General features: G+C 34.7%; 1 protein-coding gene across 4 annotated transcripts; it reads right to left on the bottom strand.

The window, feature by feature from the left end:
* Positions 1 to 571: 571 nt before the first annotated feature.
* On the bottom strand, positions 572 to 23,901 carry rin2b (Ras and Rab interactor 2b). Of its 4 annotated transcripts, none has more exons than XM_026256865.1 (12): positions 23,238 to 23,901; positions 20,654 to 20,736; positions 18,099 to 18,199; positions 17,619 to 17,790; positions 16,297 to 16,408; positions 15,656 to 15,728; positions 15,226 to 15,317; positions 11,668 to 12,822; positions 8,283 to 8,591; positions 8,006 to 8,137; positions 4,591 to 4,754; positions 572 to 622 (listed from the first exon to the last, which is right to left on the bottom strand). In XM_026256865.1, the coding sequence occupies exons 2-12, from the start codon at positions 20,723 to 20,725 to the stop codon at positions 578 to 580; spliced, it is 2,427 nt and encodes an 808-aa protein (XP_026112650.1). In that variant the 5' UTR covers positions 20,726 to 20,736; positions 23,238 to 23,901; the 3' UTR covers positions 572 to 577. The 4 variants fall into 4 exon arrangements, with proteins under 4 accessions (XP_026112650.1, XP_026112623.1, XP_026112640.1 ...); XM_026256838.1 differs by lacking the exon at positions 572 to 622 and adding an exon at positions 2,776 to 4,485; XM_026256855.1 differs by lacking the exon at positions 572 to 622 and adding an exon at positions 2,776 to 4,485 and having other exon boundaries at positions 17,721 to 17,790.
* Between the last annotated feature and the right edge of the window lie 22 nt (positions 23,902 to 23,923).

The raw sequence follows: 23,923 nt of genomic DNA, 5'->3' as shown, positions 1-23,923 counted from the left end.
CACCTAATATTGCAAAAAAAAAAAAAAAAAAGATTATTTTATATATACATTTAAACAATAAATATCATGAATATATATTTACAAATATTTAAAATACTAATATTAATAACTTTTTGGTCTAACGTGTGTAGTCTGGTTGATTCAGTCATGGTAAATAATACTGAAGAATGTTTTTTGCAATCTTAATATAATTAATAATTTAAAAAGGAAACAAACAAATAATGATTATATTTTAAACAATAACAATATTAAATAATATTTTACATAAAATAATATAATTTACTTAATATGTGGATAATAATATAAGTAATTAAATAAATTCAAGTTCAGTTCAATTCACGTTTATTTGTATAGCACTTTTCACAAAACAAACCGTTGCAAAGCAGCATTACAGAAAATTACGTTTCTACAATATCTACAGTAGCTTATATATGGCAGATATGTATGGAAAAATCATTTAAAGATGTAATCAAACAGATGATGCACTATTAAAAGCAATTATCTTATGTTGCAATCAAACTTATAGCAAAATTTGTTAATTCAGTGTTGTTGTAGGTTAGCATCATCTGAGGTCTTCTCAGGGGTTTGCTGTTCTGGATCCAGACTGAAACTTGTGTAATTCCTATTTGGCAGAAACAGAGAAACAGATATAGACATAATTAGCATAGCTGCGGTTCCAACCAAGCAACATTTATTTGTTTAACCCAAGCTAAAAAATAATTATGTGCAACTGATCAGATATAACCACAGTACAAGATTATGAGATGCATTATTTGAATGCTTGGCCAAAGAGATGAGTATTTAATCTGGATTTAAACAGAAAGAGTGTGTCTGAACCCTGAAGGTTATCCAGAATTTGGGAGCCAAATGCAAAAAAGCTCTACCTCCTTTAGTGGACTTTGCTATCCTAGGTATACCCAAAGTCCAGAGTTTGTTGACCTTAGCGTGATGGATTGTAGTGTGGCAGAAGACTACTTAGGTACATAGGAGCTAACCCATTAGGGCCTTATAGATAAGTAACAATATTTTTAACTGATACAGAGTTTAATAGGTAGCCAGTGCAGAGACTGTAAAATTGGAGCAATCATATTTTCTTGACATGATAAGGACTCTATACATTGCATTTTTTACTACCTGTAGCTTGTTTATTGAAGATACAGGACAACCACCTAGAAGAGCATTACAATAGTCCATTCTAGAGGTCATGAATGCATGAACTAGCTTTTCTGCAACAGAAATGGGTATGTGTTTCATAACTTGGCAATGTTAGATGGAAGAATATTTTGGGTCCATAAAGTAATATCTCGGTCTTATCTGAATTTAATAGGAGAATATTATTGGTCATCCATTTATTTTTACATTTTCTTTTACATTTTTAACACACTGCTAGCTTAGATAATTTAGAATTTCTGGTTTCATTGAGATATATGGTTATCTATATATAGTTATATAGTATTATCAGCATAACAGTGGAAACTAATCACATATTTTCTAATGATATTACCAAGTGGCAACATGTATATTGAAAATAGAAGAAGACCTAGGACAGATCCTTGTGACTCTCCATATTTTACTGGTGATAAATGAAATGACTCCCCATTTAAATAAACAAAATGGTAGCGATCAGACAGGTAAGATCTAAACCATCTTAAAGACTGGTCATGAATACCTGTATGGTTTTGTAATCGATCTATGAGTATGTCATGATCTATTGTGTCGAACGCAGCACTAAGATCAAGTAAAACTAGCAATGAGATGTAGCCTTGATCTGCATCAAGAAGCAAGTCATTTTTAAATTTAACAAGTGCAGCTTCTGGGCTAAGGAGGGGCCTGAAACCTTCATAGAGATAATTTCTTTTGCAGGAAGGTTCACGATTAAGAAGACACAACCTTTTCTAAAATTTTAGACATAAATGGAGGATTTGAAATGGGCCTATAATTTGCCAGTTCCCTAGGATCTAGTTTTGGTTTCTTAATAAGAACCACCAGCTTGAATATTTTTGTGATGTGACCAAAAAATATTGGCAAGTTAATAATATTGAGAAGCCACAGGTAACAACTCTTTCAGTAATTTTGTGGGTACAGGATCTAATAAACATGTTTAGATACAGTGATAAGTTTATTTAGCTCTTCCTGTCCTATAGTTGTGAAGCACTGCAGTTTATCTTTGGGTGCGATGGATGAAACTGAAGTGTTCGACATTAGTTATTAGTTATTGTATTTCTAATGTTATCTATTTTATAAGTGAAGAAATTCATAAAGTCATTATTATTAAACTGTGAAGCAATATTTAGATCGGGTGACGTCAGGCTATTTGTTAATCTAGCCATTGTGCTAAATAAAAACCTTGGATTGTTTTGGTTACTTTCTATGAGTTTGTGTATATGCTCTACCCTAGCAGTTTTTAGAGCCTGTCTATAGCTGGACATACTGTTTTTCCACGCAATTCTAAAAACTTCCAAGTTAGTTTTTCTCCATTTGGACTCAGAATTTCAAATTACTTTCACAGTAAAAAAAAATTCTAATCTTTTTCAATTTGATGGAAGCAACAGGTTCTAATGTATTAGAGAATATAGTGCCCATGTTGCTAGTCAATTCTTATAGTTCATGTGTATTTATGGATAAATAAATAAATAAATGATATACACATATAAACAATGATAATATCATAATAATAAACACACGGAGTAAACATTTTACAGTGTAACTTGATACAAATACAAATAAAGACTCTCTTTATTTCCTGCAGTGCAAATAACAACAAGGAGAATAAAGTATGCACAAGTTCAGTGTTTAAATTATCATCAACAGTAAGGAAACTGGTATAATCACATTCTCTGCCATAATTAGGTTTGTACATATTACATGTTTACAGTATAGCACATTTAGACATTGGCTGCAGTTTTCACAAGAACAAAGTGAGAAAAAAAGCTTCTTCAGACAATTTAACAATTTGCAAGGTCACACTGATGCATCTCTATTGTGCTAAAGAAAAAGCAACCACGTGATCAAGCATCATCTCTAAACACATTTCAACACACTCAGCCTGAATGCAAAAATAGCTGACTATGTACAGAAAAGAAAATCCCTTACACCTCTGTATATACATAACAATGGCACAATGTGGCTTTCATTGCAGTCCTGGCATTTTTTTTTTTTTTTACATTAAATTAATACTGAATCAAAGGGAAAAAAATATATACTCACAGGTTCAACACAACATTACTGACAATATAAAATAAATGCTTTTTATATTAAACATTTATATTTTAAACAAAACAATGTGAATTAACACTATTTTACATAATGTAATATTTGGGACTTTTTACAAATATAGCACACTTTGGTGTCACACAATAAAAGGAAAATATATTTATTGATTATATTAATATATGTAATATGAACTATCGTTATTATATTAACATAAATTATGAATTATCATACATTACAATTTTAGTCTGTGGAACTGATAAATATAAAAATATTTGTCATTTTTTAAATCTATCTATCTAGCTCTCTGTCTGTCTATCTATCTATCTACAGCACAATAAGCATTCATCTGCATTTTGTATGCAGTCATTTTACTACATTATTTTCCAACATTACGGCAAAAAACAAAAAACAAAAAACAAAAAAAAACAAATAGAAGAAATTGCAATATTGTTTAGAATTGTGATTCCCAAGAAATAACATCATGTCATTTAGGACCCTTTAGTGGGAAAGACAAGTCAATTATAAAAAGTAAAAATGAAAACTATTATATATTTTCATTTTTTACAGTAATCGACAGCAATCACCAAGTGCATTTAATCAAGTTACCATGGCTATTGTAAGATAAAAATGACCTACAATAAAAATACTAATGTCACTTTACAATAAGGTCTCGTTTGTTAACATTAAAAAATGCATTAACTAAGATGAAATGTTCATGTTTTCAAATGTTCATGTCAGCAAAAAGTTCATGTTATTTTACAGTGCATAAATTCTTGTCAAAAGACTCTACTTAAGGTGTTAAAAATGTATTAGTAAATGTTGAGATCAACATTAACTAAGTTGAATAAATACTGTAAAAATACTATTCTTTTTGAGCCACTTTATCCATGAGACCTTTTAATTTCCCGATCTTTATACACATTCCATAAAGTCACACACTTTCCATCTATTGAATGTTCAGGAAACGTCCTGCTTTCAAGACAAAGGAGTGGAACAGTTCATGCTGTGTATTGACTTGTAGACAAAGTAAAAGTGTTGACGCTTCGCTCGAGTATGTAACTCTGCTTTTATCCACTGTGGGTGTGTGTCTGCGGCCAACTGCTGGCTGCTCTCATCCGTGTAAAGAAACAGGCCATAGTTTTCTGGATCAGAAACGCGGAATTTGAGCGCACAAATACGACACACCTCTTCTGTCGTGGCGTAGGGCCGCACCTGAAGGGTTTTAGCCGTGCAGCCGCTATCTGCCTTCTGCAGAGCCACTCGCATGTAGTTCTTCACACAAACGAACAGATATTACAGAGTTTATGGAATGAAAATAGTCCATATCTATAAAATGCAGTTAACTTTGCAAATACTGTTCGGAGGTCAGGATTTTACCTGGAAGTCGTCCACTGAGGGCAGGTTTCTCTGCAGTGTGCGACGCTGGTGCCACTGGTCGAGCGTGTCGCGTGTTGTAGAGTTGAGTGCTCGAGCAGCCTGCTCTTCCTGGAAGTTCTTAATCAGTGACATTGCTCCATATGCACTGGTGAGGTAATATCCTCCTGTACAGGATCAAGAGAAAAACCTAGTGAACATCCCAAAACCTAAATAAAAAAAACTTTTTTAGTACCATAAAGTATTGCTAAAAATCTACTTTCAAATGTATTATTTTGACCTATTCAATCTTGGATTGTGGTTGGTAAGATTTAAGCTCACCAAGGTTAAAAAGTTAAAACATGAATATTGTGAAATATTATTACAATTTAAAACTGTCTAATTTCATGCATTTTAAAATGTCATTTTTATGACAATATTCCAGTCTCCAGTGTCACATGATAATTCAGAAATCACTCTAATATGTTGATTTGGTTCTTCTTATTATCATCAATATTTTTTTGCTGTTGTGTTTTTTCTCTCTCACTTTTTTGTCACTTTTGGTCAATTTGATTTGTCATTGCTGAATAAAAGTATTATTTTTTTTCAAAAAATAAATAAATTAATAAATAAAAAGCACACAACATGAACGGCAGTGTATATTTATGTGTCCTATGAAGTTTTTGTGCATATTAGAGTAATGCATAATTAGTTTATCAATATTTTAACATTATATATTTGAATCGATGGTGAGTCAAGTATCCCTTTGCTATTCCAAATGCTATTTTTGTGGCATGACGTTGCTGCCCATGTAGAGTATTAATGCATGCTTACTTTTTCAGCAGTGCTGTTTTTGGAAATATTTTCATTTTTCCCATAGGGACACAGTCTTGGTTTGATTCAACAGAGAATGACGACATAACAAACTTTTGATTTGAAGCAAAAAAGCATTTAAAATACTCAATAGCTTTAATGTAGGAAAGAACTTCAATTCCATGCAACATTGCGTATTTTATAATCAAATGAAAACAACTGAGATAAATATAAAAATATTTATTTAAAGGTGTTGGTTGTATCTATACAAACTAAACATAATATTTTAATGGGAGTGGGTGGAACCTTTTGGTGTTCTTTGCTCACCGCAACTCCTTGTTTAATGAAGTTTTCTATACTGCATCATGGGTATTGTATTTGTCACCACAAATTCTGCTATTAAACACAATCATTTTAAAATGAGTTGAATTAACACAAATGGATTGGTTCGAAAAAAGGCTACACACTCAATTAATTATCTCATAACAAGTCTGTTTTACAGGTTTATAAAACAGGTTTATCAGGACAATTAATGGCATTTTTGCTTACAGAAAGCAAGACAGTTCTGGGACAGAACTAGTCAGTGGGGCTTTCAAAACATACAGTTTTGTTCAAAATAATAGCAGTACAATGTGACTAACCAGAATAATCAAGGTTTTTAGTATATTTTTTTATTGCTACGTGGCAAACAAGTTACCAGTAGGTTCAGTAGATTGTCAGAAAACAAACAAGACCCAGCATTCATGATATGCACGCTCTTAAGGCTGTGCAATTGGGCAATTAATTGAAAGGGGTGTGTTCAAAAAAATAGCAGTGTCTACCTTTGACTGTACAAAATCAAAACTATTTTGTACAAACATTTTTTTTTTCTGGGATTTAGCAATCCTGTGAATCACTAAACTAATATTTAGTTGTACGACCACAGTTTTTTAAAACTGCTTGACATCTGTGTGGCATGGAGTCAACCAACTTGTGGCACCTCTCAGCTGTTATTCCACTCCATGATTCTTTAACAACATTCCACAATTCATTCACATTTCTTGGTTTTGCTTCAGAAACAGCATTTTTAATATCACCCCACAAGTTCTCAATTGGATTAAGGTCTGGAGATTGGGCTGGCCACTCCATAACATTAATTTTGTTGGTTTGGAACCAAGACTTTGCCCGTTTACTAGTGTGTTTTGGGTCATTGTCTTGTTGAAACAACCATTTCAAGGGCATGTCCTCTTCAGCATAGGGCAACATGACCTCTTCAAGTATTTTAACATATGCAAACTGATCCATGATCCCTGGTATGCGATAAATAGGCCCAACACCATAGTAGGAGAAACATGCCCATATCATGATGCTTGCACCTCCATGCTTCACTGTCTTCACTGTGTACTGTGGCTTGAATTCAGAGTTTGGGGGTCGTCTCACAAACTGCCTGTGGCCCTTGGACCCAAAAAGAACAATTTTACTCTCATCAGTCCACAAAATGTTCCTCCATTTCTCTTTAGGCCAGTTGATGTGTTCTTTGGCAAATTGTAACCTCTTCTGCACATGCCTTTTTTTTAACAGAGGGACTTTGCGGGGGATTCTTGAAAATAGATTAGCTTCACACAGACGTCTTCTAACTGTTACAGTACTTACAGGTAACTCCAGACTGTCTTTGATCATCCTGGAGGTGATCATTGGCTGAGCCTTTGCCATTCTGGTTATTCTTCTATCCATTTTGATGGTTGTCTTCCGTTTTCTTCCACGTCTCTCTGGTTTTGCTCTCCATTTTAAGGCATTGGAGATCATTTTAGCTGAACAGCCTATCATTTTTTGCACCTCTTTATAGGTTTTCCCCTCTCTAATCAACTTTTTAATCAAAGTACGCTGTTCTTCTGAACAATGTCTTGAACGACCCATTTTCCTCAGCTTTCAAATGCATGTTCAACAAGTGTTGGCTTCATCCTTAAATAGGGGCCACCTGATTCACACCTGTTTCTTCACAAAATTGATGACCTCAGTGATTTAATGCCACACTGCTATTTTTTTGAACACACCCCTTTCAACTAATTCAACTAATTGCCCAATTGCACAGCCTTAAGAGCGTGCATATCATGAATGCTGGGTCTCATTTGTTTTCTGAGAATCTACTGAACCTACTGGTAACTTGTTTGCCACGTAGCAATAAAAAAATATACGAAAAACCTTGATTATTCTGGTTAGTCACATTGTACTGCTATTATTTTGAACAATACTGTACATTACTAACTGCCCAGACTGCATTTTGAAACGGACAAAAAAGGGGAAAATATTACTATAATGAGGACAGATCATCGTATCTATCACATTAGATCATCAAGTTTGTGACTTGAGTGTGTACATACAACACAATAAATCTTTTCAGTAAGAATAGGAGACGCACACCCAGGAGGAAATGACTCTGTGGGGAACAGAACTTGGGAAGTTCGTCACACATGGAAAATGCTTGTCCGTTCTAAAACTCCTACAGTTTGGATTCTGGGCAATCATTAATTATGTTAAAATTACATTATATCATGAAACAAGAAAGATTTTCACATTTTTGCACCTTTTTAAAAGAATTCAGGTTTATGTAACATAACTACACAAGAATGAGTACATGTTAATGCACCTTCTCCATGCAGTAATGAGGGATCTATCAGCTCCATCATATACAGGATCTCAGCGTCCAACTGAGGCGTGTCGCACTGGACCAGCACATATGTCAACATGGGCAGGAAATCATCCGCTCCAAACATCCGCACTGGCAAACACAGAGGAAACATTTATTAGTGACCTTCACACAAACTATTTCAGCAAGAACAATTCAGATAATCAGCTACTGATCTCATACATGCCTAAAACACACACACTTGTAAAGCCTTTAAATAAACTCGGCCCGAACACACCTTGATGGTCTTGCATAATGTTGTAGATGAGTTTGCAGACTTTTAACAGCACCATAATCTTCCTCTCAGGTGAGTACATCTGGCACATGGCTCGGAGTTTTCGGCGGATCCTGTGGATGGCGTGGGCGTCTGGAGGCCGGGCTCCGTTCACTCCCAGCTCGTGAGGATGTTTGGCCTTGGCCAGGGCCAGATTCTCCTGCAGCCTCTGCCACACTCCACCAGCCTCCTGGAAGTCATGCAGCACCGACTGCAAGCAGCTGTACAGAGGTTTCAGCACACACTTATGCATGGCCTTCTCCAACACTGGATCTGTGAAAGAGATGGAGTTTCAGTTGAAGCTTTTATATATAATATAATATAATATAATATAATATAATATAATATAATATAATATAATATAATATAATATAATATAATATAATATAATATAATATAATATAATATAATATAATATAATAGAGTTTGAGAGGCATTGACCATATTCATAGAAAAAAAACAAGAGGCAGTGTTAACAGGCATGAAGTTTTAAATGTTCTATTTAATAAAGTTTTAAAACAATAGTTCACACTCAAAGGAAAATTCCCATAATTTACTCAATTTTCATGTTATTCCAAACTAAAAAAAAAAGCTAAAAGACAAATTAAAACTGAAACTGTCACTTGAAAATAAAGAAAAATATTAAAATTAAATTACATTTTCTTTTAGTTTGACTTAAAGTACTAAAATAACTCAAACTAAAACTGAAATAAAGATAATAATAATTATACAGACATATATAAAAAAAAATGACAGTAACATGACAAACCTACTAAAAATTTTAAAATTTAAAATACAAATAAAAACTTGACACTGTTTTAAACTTTTCTCACTTTTCTTTCTTTCCACCTATTTTGTTCTGCACTAGTGAAAAACCAAAACACCCTGAATGCTTAGAGAGCGTATACAATGTCTGCTGAGTTAATGGAAAATTTGACACAAACGTTAAAAGATATTTTAGGCCTAAGCTCTTGGTATTCAATCCTCCCTGTGAAATAAGGGCTGTCTGAGATGCAAAGGGCAAGTCAAATGAGGACAAAAGCAGGCCTCACTTCAGTTGTCTGTACACTATAGAGTTATTAAACAAGCACACTATCACAGTGACACGTCGAATGAAGCTCTGTTGCTCACAGTATACACACGAGTTATAAATATTAGAAGCTAAAGTCACCTGTAGATTACAGATCCACTGTCATAATAACTAGACATGATGATTTAAAGAAAACATAAAATAATCAACCCTGAAATGTTACAAACCGACAGAATTCACAAACATGCATGATACACAGACAGAGTTACTCCTACTAACACTGCTCCATTGTGGCTATCTACATATGACACAGACATTACAAACTGAGAGCATCATTTTTTTTTTTTTTTGTGCAACATGTTTTGAAGCAAGTGTGTAGAATTTAGCACTGACGCTAGACATGTCCCTACCAATATCCAGCCACTACTGATGTCCCCAGCAATTCTTTTGATCAAACAATAACATTTAATGTACGTATAACAACTGTTAATGTAACTTTGGCTGCAACTGAAATGAGTCATTCCACTGACGTTACCTGAGACATTTAAGCAAATTTGCCCTCTTTCAGTTCAGCTGAATGAAATAAACAGCACTGAAATAAGAGAGTGTTACTTCACTGTCAATCAGATATTTATTATACCTCTTATGACGTTAAAATCAATCTTATACCCTTCTTGCTGTACACTGGCAATATAGATATGAATATATGATTAGGATAATCATTCAGTTTCATTATTACCATTTAATTCCATCACTGTACTACAGTGCTATTTTGTATCGTCTGATAAATGTATAAAAAACTCTGACCGCTTTGTTCTTCAAGGTGTGCTAAGCATTTGAAGTGTACTCAAGTTTATGAATTAAGGATCCTAGATTTTGTTTATTGGAGTTGATTTATTGTTATGTCTGTTGTGTACTATTTGGTTACCATGGTTTCACAACACAGTTTCAAAGCTTTTAACATTACAGTTGAACAAACAAAGAAAAGACCTTTGGTAAACATCATTAATGTGGAAAGCATTTGAGCTTGAAGTTAAACCAACAATATTTTAGCTGGGATAAATAAAATAAATAAATAAATAAATAAAATAAATAAATAAATATAAACTTCTCTTCTCATGAAGAATTTACACTTTGAACACTTTCTTACTTGCCTTAAGATTATTTTTTGTATAAGTAAAGTAGCCTATTCATGCAGAGTTCAAGTTTTCGACCTTCAAGCTTTCTTTATAGGTCCTTAACCACCAAACACAATATTTCTTTTTTTACTTTTTTTTTTTTTTTTTAATATCCTCATTATATTAGAAGCTATAAAAACAGGATTATAGCATATTTTCTTAAAATGCAGTTATTCAATATTTAATCTGCTGTTAAAATGACTGCTGCTCTGTGTGAACTTTGAAATAAACACCTCATTTCAACTATTTCCATAGCAGTCTGGTCTGAAGCTGTCATTTTTATACAAACCAGTCTAGTTAATATGAACTTTTTGGACTTGGATTTACCTCAGTCCCTCTCAGAGTATTTTCCTACACTTACTTTTCAGTGCAACTACAGAGAGGACAGCTGAACTTGAAAGGTATTTCAGATATCGGCATGTGGATACAGTGCTTGTGTTTCGCTGCTCAGTTGCTCTTGTAGTCTATTTTTGCTTTTCCCACCACACTATCAACAACATTTAGTCTGCATTTTCCACTGTAGCTAAAGGAAATATGCCACAAACAGCTCTGTACTGATAAGGGTAGACTCAGATTAAAAACAAAACATATTTTTGCACCTTTTTTTGAACTAATATATATATATATATATAAATAACTGAATTTTCAGGGAAATCTAAGTAATTAAAACTTGAATTTAACAGTTTGCACACTGCACAGATTAGGAAACAAAAAGGGAAGGTGATGATACATATCTGGAAGACAAGGAAGCTAGCATTTCAAAATGCCGTACACTAATAGTTTCCAGACACTAGTAAAATGAACAGTGAATAAAACTCGCCCAGCAAGAACAGCACAGTTACTTAAAGTAATCCAGGGGTGTCCAACCCTGCTCCTGGAAAGCCACTAATAGGAAAGCTCCCTAATTAAACAGACCTAAACCAGCCTAATTACAGTCTTTAGGATTACTTTAGGAAACTTCCAGGCAGGTATGTCATCGCTAACTCTGTAAGAATGTGGCCTTCCAGGAACAGGAGAGGATATCTCTGAAAGTAGGCCATTCGTAAGTTGATCTCGCAGAAAGGTGCTTTCAAAATGACTCTTTATTTGAGTGGTTCAACCCTCAAAAAAAAAAAAAATGGACCTCTGGAAATCTACTTACCTATTTGGTCCTCAGGTATGTAAGACTCTATAGGTGGGTTCATTTCCGAGCTCTGTTTGAGGTAAGCCTTCATCTGGGTCATGAACTGCCGGAGTGTCTGCAGAAGATCCTGGCTGGACGAGTGGCAGTTTTTATTCTCCTGCACAAAGCTCACATAGTCCTGCACCAGGCACCCAAAGTAAGAAGATTTATCTTGGGACAACTCAATGATCTGAAGCAAGATGCGTTTTTCAGGCGTAGCCAGTACACTGAAAACACCTCGGACCTTACGGAAGTGTCCCCTTAGTGCTCGTGGGATAACAAGTGATCTCGGTCGAGCGCCCACTAGTTCGACCGACAGGAGTTTCTTTGACATGCGGGAAGCACGAAGGCGAAGATGCAGATCCCTTTCAAGTCCCACACCGTAGTCGTCCTCATCGTCCCCATTCTCATCACTGCTGTCATCCGTGGAGAGGTCTTTGCCCACGTTTTGGGATAGTCCCAATGGGAGATGATGTGGAGGAGAATCTAAAGAGTCTGATGAGGATGTAGACAAGCTTCGGCCACTTGAGCTTAACCCTTTCTCTTCGGGTCCGGTCCATTGCTGCAGGATGGTGCTGCTGGTCGGGTTTAACGGAGTCGTATTGGCTTGAGAAAGGGCCCTAGAGATGGTTTCGTCATCTAACGCAATGGTGCAGCGGTAGCTGTCGATGTCTGGAGGCTGCGGAGGTCGTGGTGGAGGATTGTGTCTCTGATTCGCTCTAGTAAGGCCAGCACTCAAAGGCATAGTCCTCGGACCTGAAGGTGAAGTAGGGGTATGAACCAAAATGCGAGGAGGAGGTGGTCTTGGTGGAGGAGGGGGACGAGATTTTCCGTTTTTGGCTGTTGGGTCTTTTGCGATCACTGTTTCTGAATTTCCAGAGACATCTTGCAGTGTCTTGAGAAAGACAGGGTTGATAAAAGACAGAGCACTGCGGGAGCAACTCCTCTCACCTTCTGAGGTATCAGGGCAGGTGTTGGTCAGTAGCTTCCCAAATGGGGTGCAGGTTTGATCCTCTGTCTGTAAGACACCAGAGCAGCTGCCGTGCAGAGAAATTTGTGGTCTGTCCTGAACCAGAGACCTTTCTGGGGCAAAGAGTGTCCCTTGTTGTTTGTTGAGAGAAGATTCCCAGAATGCTGCAATAAAAGAGAGAATCGGATTAATGGTTAACAACACACATGCACAGTCTTTACACAAACACAACCACAAAAGCAGCAAACACACCCGCTCCAGCTTCCTACCATAGACCGCCACACGTTGTCAGTACACATGTGAATCAGAGAGTGTGTGTAGCTATATCTAGTAGCAGCCCGGCTAAAGCGTCTCTTCACTTCTGCTGTCCTCAGGTCCACTGAAGTTATTGGAGAAATTTAGCGAGCTCAGTCGTGCATTTCAGAAAAATTGATTCACAAATGCCATACAAACACACCCAGCACAGAGCCGGCCAAACACTGAGTCATTTATCAAAACATGAAGTGTGTGTGGGGAGGGGTTTCAGCATGTATCTTGACTTCACAAGAGCACAGCAAACCCCTCCTCTTTCTCCTCCCCATGCTTTCTGTCTCTGTCCCAACACATTTCAGGGTTGCACTTTATTTTACAGTACGTGTACTAACATGTACTTATAGTGTACTTACAGTGTATTTATCTAAGAAAGTTCTGGTAACACAAGGTAACTGCATGGGGTAGGGTTAGGTTTAGGGGTAGGTTCAGGGTTAGTACCTAGTTATTACATAGTTATTGTAATTACTATAATAAGTACATAGTATGTACATGAGGAACAGGACTGTAAAATAAAGTGCTACCCATTTCAGTATAGTTTCTCCTTATGTTGGAGTCAGACTCTTTCAAATGAGACTTCAAATTACTGAACCAAAATTGCACGTGTTCTTTGGCAACTTTAGAGTACTTTGGTGTGGACTGGTGTTGCTAAGGTGATACAAATGTTGGTGTTTTTTTTAGCACATTGCTAGGTCCTCAAAAAGGCACAACGGAACTATCACTGTTAAGGAAAATTTTGAAATCCAGTTTCTGTTTTCTCTTAAGGTGAATATGACTGTCTGCTAAATTTCACACACACACACACACACACACACACACACACGTTTTTATATAAAGCTAGTTAATATTTTGTAACCTAATCCACACACTAACACTAACAAAAAATGTTCAGCATTTTTACAACAACAACAACAATAATAATAATAATAATAATAATAATAATATTAAAAACCTTTATTTAGCTTTATTTGTTTTTACCGTTTTTTTTTTTTTTAAAAACCAAGTCAAATGAGTACATCCAAAAAGGAGTTTTGGGGAGATTTTGTCATGTTTAGTTCACTTCTGGATACAAATTTGTCTCCAGAAATATTTTCCTGAGTAACCTCTATGCTCTGATTGGCACACATAGTCTCACACGCTTTCTGGAATGTCAGCTGGCCTAATAATAACATTGAACTGAATACCAGGCCAGCATGTCTCAGCTGTGGTGGACGGACAGAGTCAAACACATAGTTACTCACAAGAGAGACATGGAAAAGGTTTCTTCTTCTCTAGGAACATTGCAATATTTCTTCATTATCTGAAGCATGTAAGAACATACAAAATATTGCATTATTAATTATTACTTATATATGCAACCTGCTTGAGTATACTGCAAAAACAATTGGAATCAGGTCACTTGTGCTTTGGCACCAATGGCAGACCTGACTCAGGTCTGAGACATGAGCAAAAAATAAATACAAAATAAAACAAAATGAATAAAGATGACAGTTTTAAAAACATTAAAAAAAAACAACGAAATGAATCAAATTTGATTATAATTTTATTGTATGAAAAGGGCCATTTTGAATTTCTGATAATACTGAAGACTATTTTTGTGTTTCAAATTCCACTTGGCTCCAAAATCAGAGAGAGTGAATGACCGCTGAATTTGAAGGGACGTTGGACCACTGCTATTTTAGTGCCACTGACATACTAGTAGTTTTTTCCCTACATATTCTGAATTAGATTTTTTGTTTTAAATGTCTATATATATCACTTATATTTTATTTATTTGTTTTTTTTAATGTTTTTTTGTGCGTGAAGTTAAAAGCATGAAATGTGAATAAGAATATTGCTTTGTCCACTAAATTCATATATCAATATATATTTTATTTTATTTCAGTTAATGTTTACATTTATTTCATATACATATTAACCAAAACTGGGAATATATATATATATATATATATATATATATATATATTTTTTTTATTTTTTTTTTTTTTTTCAGTTTTGGTTAATAACCCTGCATTGGACATTTTCCCCCCAAACCTATTTTGAGTAAAATCACAATTCACTAGTCACAAATAACACACATAATCACAAATATTTACACTACTATGCAGATATAATATTTCAGATTTGTATAGGTGGAAGATGCAAATAAATAATCATGAGGCCAAACAGGAAATAATTTATTATCGTATATAATTTTATATAACTGTATCTCTACTAAATGGAATATTTTAAGTGGGTTAGACCAGCTTGGTGAGTACCTGCTCCGTGCTGGACCATTTCATGTAGATCGGAGACGCTTGTTGCTGAATGGATGGCCTCAGGAAGCTTCAGGGTAAACGGCAGAATGTCTCTAATATGAAACAAAGAGAGTCAGACAGACAAATAGTGCGTGAAAGAGGCTAAAAAATAAACAGTGGGAGAACACCAAAGAGGGGAATGAAAATACACACAAGCATCCACTCTTTTCCTACATTAATGGTGACAGGTGAAAGCATACATATAGTTCACATTCAGAAAAAGTAATAATTCTGCTGTTACTGGGTTGGAAACTGGTATTGAGCAGAGAGAGGGCAGACTTTCAGTGTTCATGTGAGTGGTTGAGTTACATGCACACAGTACAGTGCTTAGCGCTACGGTTGTTCAACTTCCTATACCTTAATAAGTATCAGACATTAAAAAAAGTGTTACCTGCTGATACAATAAAAGGCCACAAGACGAAAGAGGTCAGCAAAATGGATTCCTGAGCCCTGTAGAGAAAATGCTAGAAAAAAAAGAACAATACACGACAATCAATAAAGGTTTCACAATTTCATCAGTCATAACAACACAGCACCTTTAAAAAGGAAATTCCAGCTGAATTGTGCCCAGGCCAAAAACAATAGGGTGTGTCTGATATTTCACATGGAGAATGTCTTGGAACTGCACTGCGGTAAATGCCTGAAGTGCTTCCAGGCTACTATTGTGACATTTAGCTGCAAATATGCTGCCTCTTTTTTAAACAGCTGCTCAGGTTATTATAACTTAATAACTAACTGTGAAACAGTAGGGGGAAAAAATCCTATTTTGACACAAAACAGAGATTTATAAACTGATATACAAAGTGCACGGGTGCATAATCAATCTTTGCCCTCACAACTGCATGCACATGAAAGCAATAAAAAATACCCAATAAAAGACCATAAAATAAAAAAGAAACCACTATTTATTTTACACAGCCCAACATTTTGAATTTATGGTGAAAAAGTACACAGAAGTAGATATGGCTAGATGTGAGCAGAGCGTCAACAACAGTTATGTTTTTTTAGTATGATATAAGGGACACAACATACTGTATTGGTTCTCCTTTACAGGGATGTGAATGACCGAGGAGTCTGAGATGCCATTCACATGGATTGAAAGGACCTTCTTTTGCAGGATAGATGATTTCCACACTAAAAACACCTGAACAGGGAAAAAGAAAATATATTTGTTTCTAAAGCAGCAGTTCTTAAAGGGACAGTTCACCCAAACATGAACATTCTGTCATCATTTACTAACCCTCATATTATTCCAAACAAAGCTGTATGAATTACTTCTTCTGTTGAGCAAAAAAAAAGAAAAAAGATATCCTGAAGAATGTTGGTAACCAAAAAGTGGATGGTAGCCATTGACTTCCGTAATATGGACAAAAGAATACAATGGAAGTGCAATAGCTACCATCAACTTTTTGGTTAACAACATTCTTCAAAATGGAATGACATAAGGGTGAGTAGATGATGACAGAATTTTAATTTGGGTGAACTATACAATTTTTAACCTCCCAGTTCTAAAATAGAAGTACTGATATATTAAATAATTTCCCATGATTAATTTTGTGATTGGAAAGTTTCCAGAGCTGTATGTTCTTCAGTGAAACAATAGTTACTGAGGGGGTGAAAAGAAATGTGATTTCAGATTACATCTTGATTCCATGTGCTTTAATGAATTATTTTCCTTTATTAATAATAATGTATTCATTTAAATAATCATACTGCTACTGCTACTCATACTGCTCTAATGGCAATGAAAAGTGTTTTGAAAATGATTTGTAAAAATCTCAATTAAAGCCTCTAGTTCATAATTTCCTGTACCACTTGTTTCACTGATTAATCAAAAATTCTGTTGCAAATATTTTCTGTAATAAATTTATTTTTAATTTCCTCTTTAAGGAGTGATCGATATTCTCTCATCATTTACTCACCCCTTTTTCCCTAGGAGCATGAAAGGAGCAGTTTAGATGAATGTTCACGCTATTCTTTTTCTAATATCATAAGAATAGTACGCACTTCATTGCAAGTCGTCCGAGAGCATACGATATTTTTGTGTTTTGCCTAAAAATGTTTAGTACATCCCAACTAGTCTTTCCAACACAGGAACCTACAATTATGGCTTCAGGCTCAGGAAAAGACTCATGAAACACTTTTTGTCATTTTTGAAGCTATATAAAACAGCATCCTCTCCAGAAAACAACAACTTGGGCATCTATTTTTGTATTTCACAAAAATCTGATGTGGTTGGAACAAAATAGGGGTGAATAAATGTTGACAGAATTTTAATTTCTGAGAACTATTTCTTAAAAAAAAAAAAAAAAAAAAATCTGGCGTCCTTGCTTTCACACTCTAACATATTTTACCCCAGCTGGTTGCTGCAGAAGGATGCCAGTGGCCTCTCGCTGGTCGATGGAAAGCAGAAGCCAGATGGGGTGTGTGTGTATCAGTTTGTCCAACACACTCACACTTATGCTTGTAGCTTCCCCATCAACCGCAGGATACTGTAGACACACAGGACTCATCTCTCCCTCTATCCTACAGAGAACAAAACAAGGCATGGGTGTAGATGGGAGTTTTGTTTTGACAGAAAAAGGAGGACAAGGCATTAGAAAGACAGACTAGACACAGGCGCCCTCTACTGGACTCTACTCTAAAACATTCAGAGCTTCTTTGGAAATGTAATGACATATATTACAGTACACAAACTTAACAGATGTTAATGCAGTGCATCTATTAAAAGTACAGAAATTATATGCATTATTTTATTTAAATGCACTCTTATTGAGCTTACTGTACAAGGATGGTCTGAATGCATTTTTGACGAGTTTGGTATGTGTACTCACTGTATGAGCATAGAAAAGTCTGGATCACTGTCTTTTTCCTGCACGGCATGAACCATTTGCTGCTCCAGTGCTCCCAGTGACAATGCAAACACATCGACGAGCTGCACATTGATAGAAAAGGTAAAATCTTACATGTACAAGCAGAAGACATGTGAATTAATATAGCTTTTTTAAAAATTCACTTTGCCAACTTCCCCTTTGCTAAGAAAAGAGAAAGAGTTTCTCTTTTTTCTCTGAAAAAAGAGAAACTGCCAGGAAACCTGCTGAGAACGGTGAAGAAAAAAATGGAAAGCCAAAAAAAAAATAAAAATAAAAATAAAAAACAAGCTGAAAGAGGCTTATTTGTGGCCAAAACAAGAGCAAAAGCTTCTTGTCAACAGCGTCATCTATGCATGCAGGAAGCAAGTTAGCCACTCTCCTGTCTTCATAATCTATTTTCCCCAACAGGAAATGGGATCCGTCATGGCAACACAAGCCAACCATCACAGCATTACTTTATGCAAGTAAATCCATGTTTTTTTTTAAAAGGACATTAGTAGATATGTGAAATAAACTCTACTACAAAAATGAGAAAAATGTGTTTCAGTGTGTTTGATTTTGAGTCATAATTTCAACATTGTGCTTACATCTCACAATTATGACTTGTATTCTCTGAATTCTAAGTTGCGATTGCAATTAAAAAAAAAAAAGTGCAATTGTTTGTTCTTTTTTCATCATGGAGTAAAACATAAAAAAAGGTGAAAGCAACTTTTTTTTTCTTCTCACAATTCTTGCAATTGTGAGTTTGTATCTCATTCTCCTGTAATGCAAGTCTATGGTATGTTTGGGCACATTTTCCACGAGGCAAAAAGTAAATAGAATCACCTTTTAAAAAGTAATAACACATTCCTTTTCAACAAAGTGCATGATTTGGTGTATATCCATCGTGCTAATGGAGCAGGATTAGTTACAGGTACAGGTTAGATACAGGTTACTGTAATTAAATCTAATTATAATTAAGTACAATTAGTATCAAAATTATATATATAAAAAAGTCAGCCTAGCAGGCTGTTAGTGGCATTCTGACCAAAACTTCTTTGAAAATGAAGTAATGTTTCCAATATGCCACCATGGTGACTAAACAAATGTTGACTCCATGCATTTTTGAAACACTGTGCCAGCTTCCTGTGCTTTTAATGCTGATCTGCAATTATGGGCTATTTTGGATTAAATTGCAGGCCATTAAATGTAGATGAAAACAGAATCAAAACACAGAAGTTCTTTGAGATTTCCTAGTGTAATTCCTAGTGCTAGTGATAAATTCCTTGACATAAACTGGGCAAGATAAACTTCAGAAGAGCGAGACGGAGGATGAGAACGGAACAGAGAAGAAGAGAAGAAGGACTAATTAAGGAGTGAGAGAGAGAGAGAGAGAGAGAGAGAGAGAGAGAAGGGGGGGCGAGAGCTGTTTTCACAGCTGGAAGAAAACACTGTACAACAGACATAAACTGATGTGACAGGATCCAGTCCTTCTCCTGTCTCTTTATTAGAACTGTTATTAGTACATTCATTTTACTGAATACAAATATATAGACTCTATATGCTATATACTTCTATGTATATTTGTGTTAAATGTTCCTTTAAATGTTCCCATGCTTTGGCAATGTAAAGATACTTTTTTACTATACCAATAAAGCTACTTGAATCTTGAATCTTGAGAGAGAGAGAGAGCACTTGAATGTCCTGTCTAGGCAATAAGCCCTGCTGCAGTCACACACACACACACACACACACACACACAGTGTCTGTCCATTGATTTTTACAAGGAACACCAGACAGCCAGTGAATGTATAGTGGAACAGAAAATGTTCTGAGAGAGAATAGGGATATTTATACTGATCCAAAAACAGTCCCTGTCTGAGCCCATTGCCTAATGAGAGTCTGTAGCGTGTCCTGCCATTATTAAATCGATACACCAATGTTTTAAGACACAAACTGTTTTTAGCACATAGTCATCATAGATTTAACTCAGAAAAATGGATTTGGAACTAAACATTGTACATCAATGTAAAAATTACATCTAATGGAAATAATCTTAATTTATTGCTGCTTACAATTCATAAATTTGGTGTTTAAATTGTCCTATATTTGTGTATGCTATTAACATTTATGATGCTGATCATGCATTTTGTTAAGGATAAGTGTGCTTTTATATGTGTTTTTTCCCCAATACAGATAATATTAAATAAGATTTAAAATTTCCACCAGCCACACACTAAAACTGGGTACTAAAAATCCCAAAGGTCCAGAATAATAGTGTTCCTGTAGCTCAAGTGGTAGAGCATTGTGTTAACAAGGTTGGGGGTTCGAATCCCGGGGAACACATGATAGGATAAAATTGTTAGCCTGAATGCAATGTAAGTAGCTTTGAATAAAAGCGTCTGCTAAATGCATAAAATAAATAAATAAAATAATAAGCTTGATTTGGGAGTGAGAACTTTTTAAATCTACAGAAATCACAAATGCTGTCCTTGATTTATCATGTTTCAGATTTAGTGCACAACTGATCATCCTACCTGAAGAAAACTTGCACTTCTGTCCATCCGTCTGGGTTGCAATGACGAGTTTACTGCCATGTTGCTCTTCATGTTTTAAAGTCCTGCAATTCAAAATCACTAAATGAAATGACTCTGATATAAATCTGTCTATTTTCAGTACGACCGATGCATACATTCATATTGTATTTGCCACGCTCTTATCTCCCTTCACATTCAGTCATACTCTGTGCATGTCTGTGGTGTATTATTATGATTACAGATGAAAGATTTTGTCTGTAAGCCTGAGATTAGAGTCTAGAAGCTATAATCATTTCCTCAAAGAGACAATTACGCACTGACGGCCCTGTTTGCCTGACATCTCTTGAAACTATATTTTCTAAAGCAATATTTGTTTTGTTTAATTAGCACAGCAGCACTGAAGTCACACTCACATGGAGACAGATCTTAAACAGATCATTTCCTCAAAACAATATTTGCAGAAGTTATTCACTAGAACACACAGTGAGGTCAGTGATTAGATCAGCTACACAGCTCAGTTACAGCAGGTGCAGCACTGTGTGGTTAGTACAGAACCTAGATGTAAAATTACAGTATAATGAGATTCTACACATTCCAGGTCACCTGCAAAATAGCTTCATTGAACAGGCTGGACTCATAATTACAGATCAGAAAAGTTATGCTATTTATGAAAGCAGCAGGTGTTAAGTCATACCTCTCACTTTCTGAAAGACATTTTTGTGTTCTTCACACTACTGATTCTATCTTTGGGGACATCCATAGTCAGGCAATATTCTGAAGTGAAACTAGTGCGTATGTGAGTTTAAAACAGCTGCAATCAAACAAAGACATGCATGAGCAATACATTGAGACTAAAAACAGAGCTAGAGGTATATTTAAAGAGTGCATCAAATTCTCTCTTCTGTCACACACAAGTGGACATTCTTTCCGTAACTTCATGATTTTTTAAAACACTGAAAAAGTTGTAATGTCTGCTGGTGGACGCAATACATTTGCAAGGCTTTGGCATTAAAAAAAAGACTGCATGTTAACTTATTAATTAATTTAATATTATAAATGATAATAATTTCCACAACTTATAAGTATATTTTTGTAAATATATGTTTATATACAGTAATATGTTTTTATTTAATTTTTATATACATACCACTGGCTTCAAGACTTGACACAAAGGCCCAAAAAAATTGAAATATTTATTTTTACATATATTACCTTTTCATTTATTTTTATACATTATAATGGGTTTAAGAATAGACAAAAAGTCCTTGAAAAAATAATAGTTATACAAATATATAAACGATCTATAGCATTAATTTATGTTTTTTTTGTATATATAAATTCCTATATTACTAAAAATACACTTTATAACTATAAAAATACTTACATGTACCCACACACACCACCACAGAAAAAGGAAGCATGCCTCATTACACGCACTCCATTTCACACACCAGTGACATTTACATAAGAGGAATCTAAAGTTCCCATATCCATTGTAAGAACTTAATTCTTAGTAACCCATACCACAGAAAAACACATGCATACTTCACTGAAACATTTATCAATATTCACTGAGGTCTAAAGCTAAAAGTCTGTTTTCTGTAGAAGGGTGAACGCTCTAGAGCTCCCTACTCTCTTTCTTTGCACAAACACACATATCTTCCTGTTTGTTCCTGTCACTACAGTGCATGGAAGCAATTTAGTGTGAGACATGTTTAAAAATTCCTGACAAAGACCACATCATTGCACCGGGTCCTCAGTGCAAACCAAGTGCACGCTGGCGCCATCAGCACTGGAGATCACACAAATAAACTAGGACCATGATTGTACTTCAACTTTGTTGTGGAATATTTTATTAGGAATAGTTGAATGTAAAGCAAGCTTGTAAAGATTACATTACAAACACAGTGTTCATGTTATGCACTGTATTGATTTAACAATGCTCTACTCATAAATATAATTTATAGGCTATTAATAAATTCATATACCTGTGTAAAATTCAAATAATATTTTTTTCAATTATTTAACTACATTTTCAACTAATAATTATATATAATTATATATATATATATATATATATATATATATATATATATATATATATATACTATATAAATATATATACATATATATATATATATATATATATTTATTTATATATTTATTTATATATAGAAAAAACTGTAATCAGCAAATATTTAAACAGGTATTTATTTAACACAATTATCATCTGGCACATGTCAGACTTGTATCTAAATATGTTAAAATTTAAAGTACCTACACATTGTTCTTAACTGGGACATCTTTTCTCTAACTTTCAGTGATGTCTGATTGTTTATCGTGTTATCCATGTAAAATATAGGTATGTTAAATAAAAAGTATGACGAGTATTAATAAGTTGCGGTCTGAAGTCTAAACACTAGTTCATGATGATTATTATTTGTATAAAAACAGAGAAACAGTAGCTACAACGTTTCAATAGAGAAAACAAACAAGCCCAATGAGAACTAATATAATTTTAACACATTTAATAACTAATTACGCAATGCTATTATATAAGAAAATTGATGTCACATAAACCTACCTGTGATCGCTCCTCTCCAGTCTGTATTTAAAGCACATGCCTCTACAGTAACTGTAACAGTCCAGTGATTCTATCTCTCACAACACACGCGCTCACATGATCACGTGACCGACGCTGCACGCCACTGAATAACTGCGGTATAAGAGAAACGATTTAAATAGCCGTGTTTCAGACTGGTCAGAAAATTTGCTAGACTTTTTTTATTTATTATTTTTTAATGGGAAATACGAACAAAAATTTGTATAACGAAGGATGACATTATAGTTATGTATTAGTATTAATGTTTTATATAATTATCTAAATGAAAATTCATTCAATTATAAATGTTTTTTAGGAAATGTTCAGCATTAATGTCCGCGAATGTATCATGTATGTATGAAAAATCACATGACCCCCACCCAATTATTTACCTGTCAATTATATTTAACTTCTGACATTGGATAACATCCTCTCCAATCATTATGCTTTTTTTATTATTATTAAAATTGTAAAGGTACACGTGTTTTTCCACATTCAGGAGTAATCCCCTACTTAAAGTGCCATGCAGTAAAGCAGGTTAGCTCACAAAAGCTCCTTTGCCCTTTTGTTATTGACCATATTTAGCAAATATTCTATGAAATTATTAACTGTTGGTCACACTGTATTATACAGTGATTTAAATTAGCCTAATGACCTAACAGAAAACA

This window comes from Carassius auratus, chromosome 6, assembly GCF_003368295.1.
Source record: "Carassius auratus strain Wakin chromosome 6, ASM336829v1, whole genome shotgun sequence".
In the NCBI taxonomy this organism is placed as follows: Eukaryota; Metazoa; Chordata; class Actinopteri; order Cypriniformes; family Cyprinidae; genus Carassius; species Carassius auratus.
Note: the sequence above shows the minus strand (reverse complement) of the source record. Positions and strands in the feature narration are given on the sequence as shown.

Bases quoted from the DNA above. Each gene is read 5' to 3' on its own strand.
- rin2b (XM_026256838.1), bottom strand. From the start codon at position 20,725: ATGAAGAGCAACATGGCAGTAAACTCGTCATTGCAACCCAGACGGATG. The intron at 16,409-17,618 runs GTAAAATATGTT...TTCCCTGTTCAG, and splicing joins TTCTGCAGCAACCAGCTGGG to GTGTTTTTAGTGTGGAAATC. The intron at 8,138-8,282 runs GTGTGTTCGGGC...TGTGTTTGCCAG, and splicing joins CATTATGCAAGACCATCAAG to TGCGGATGTTTGGAGCGGAT.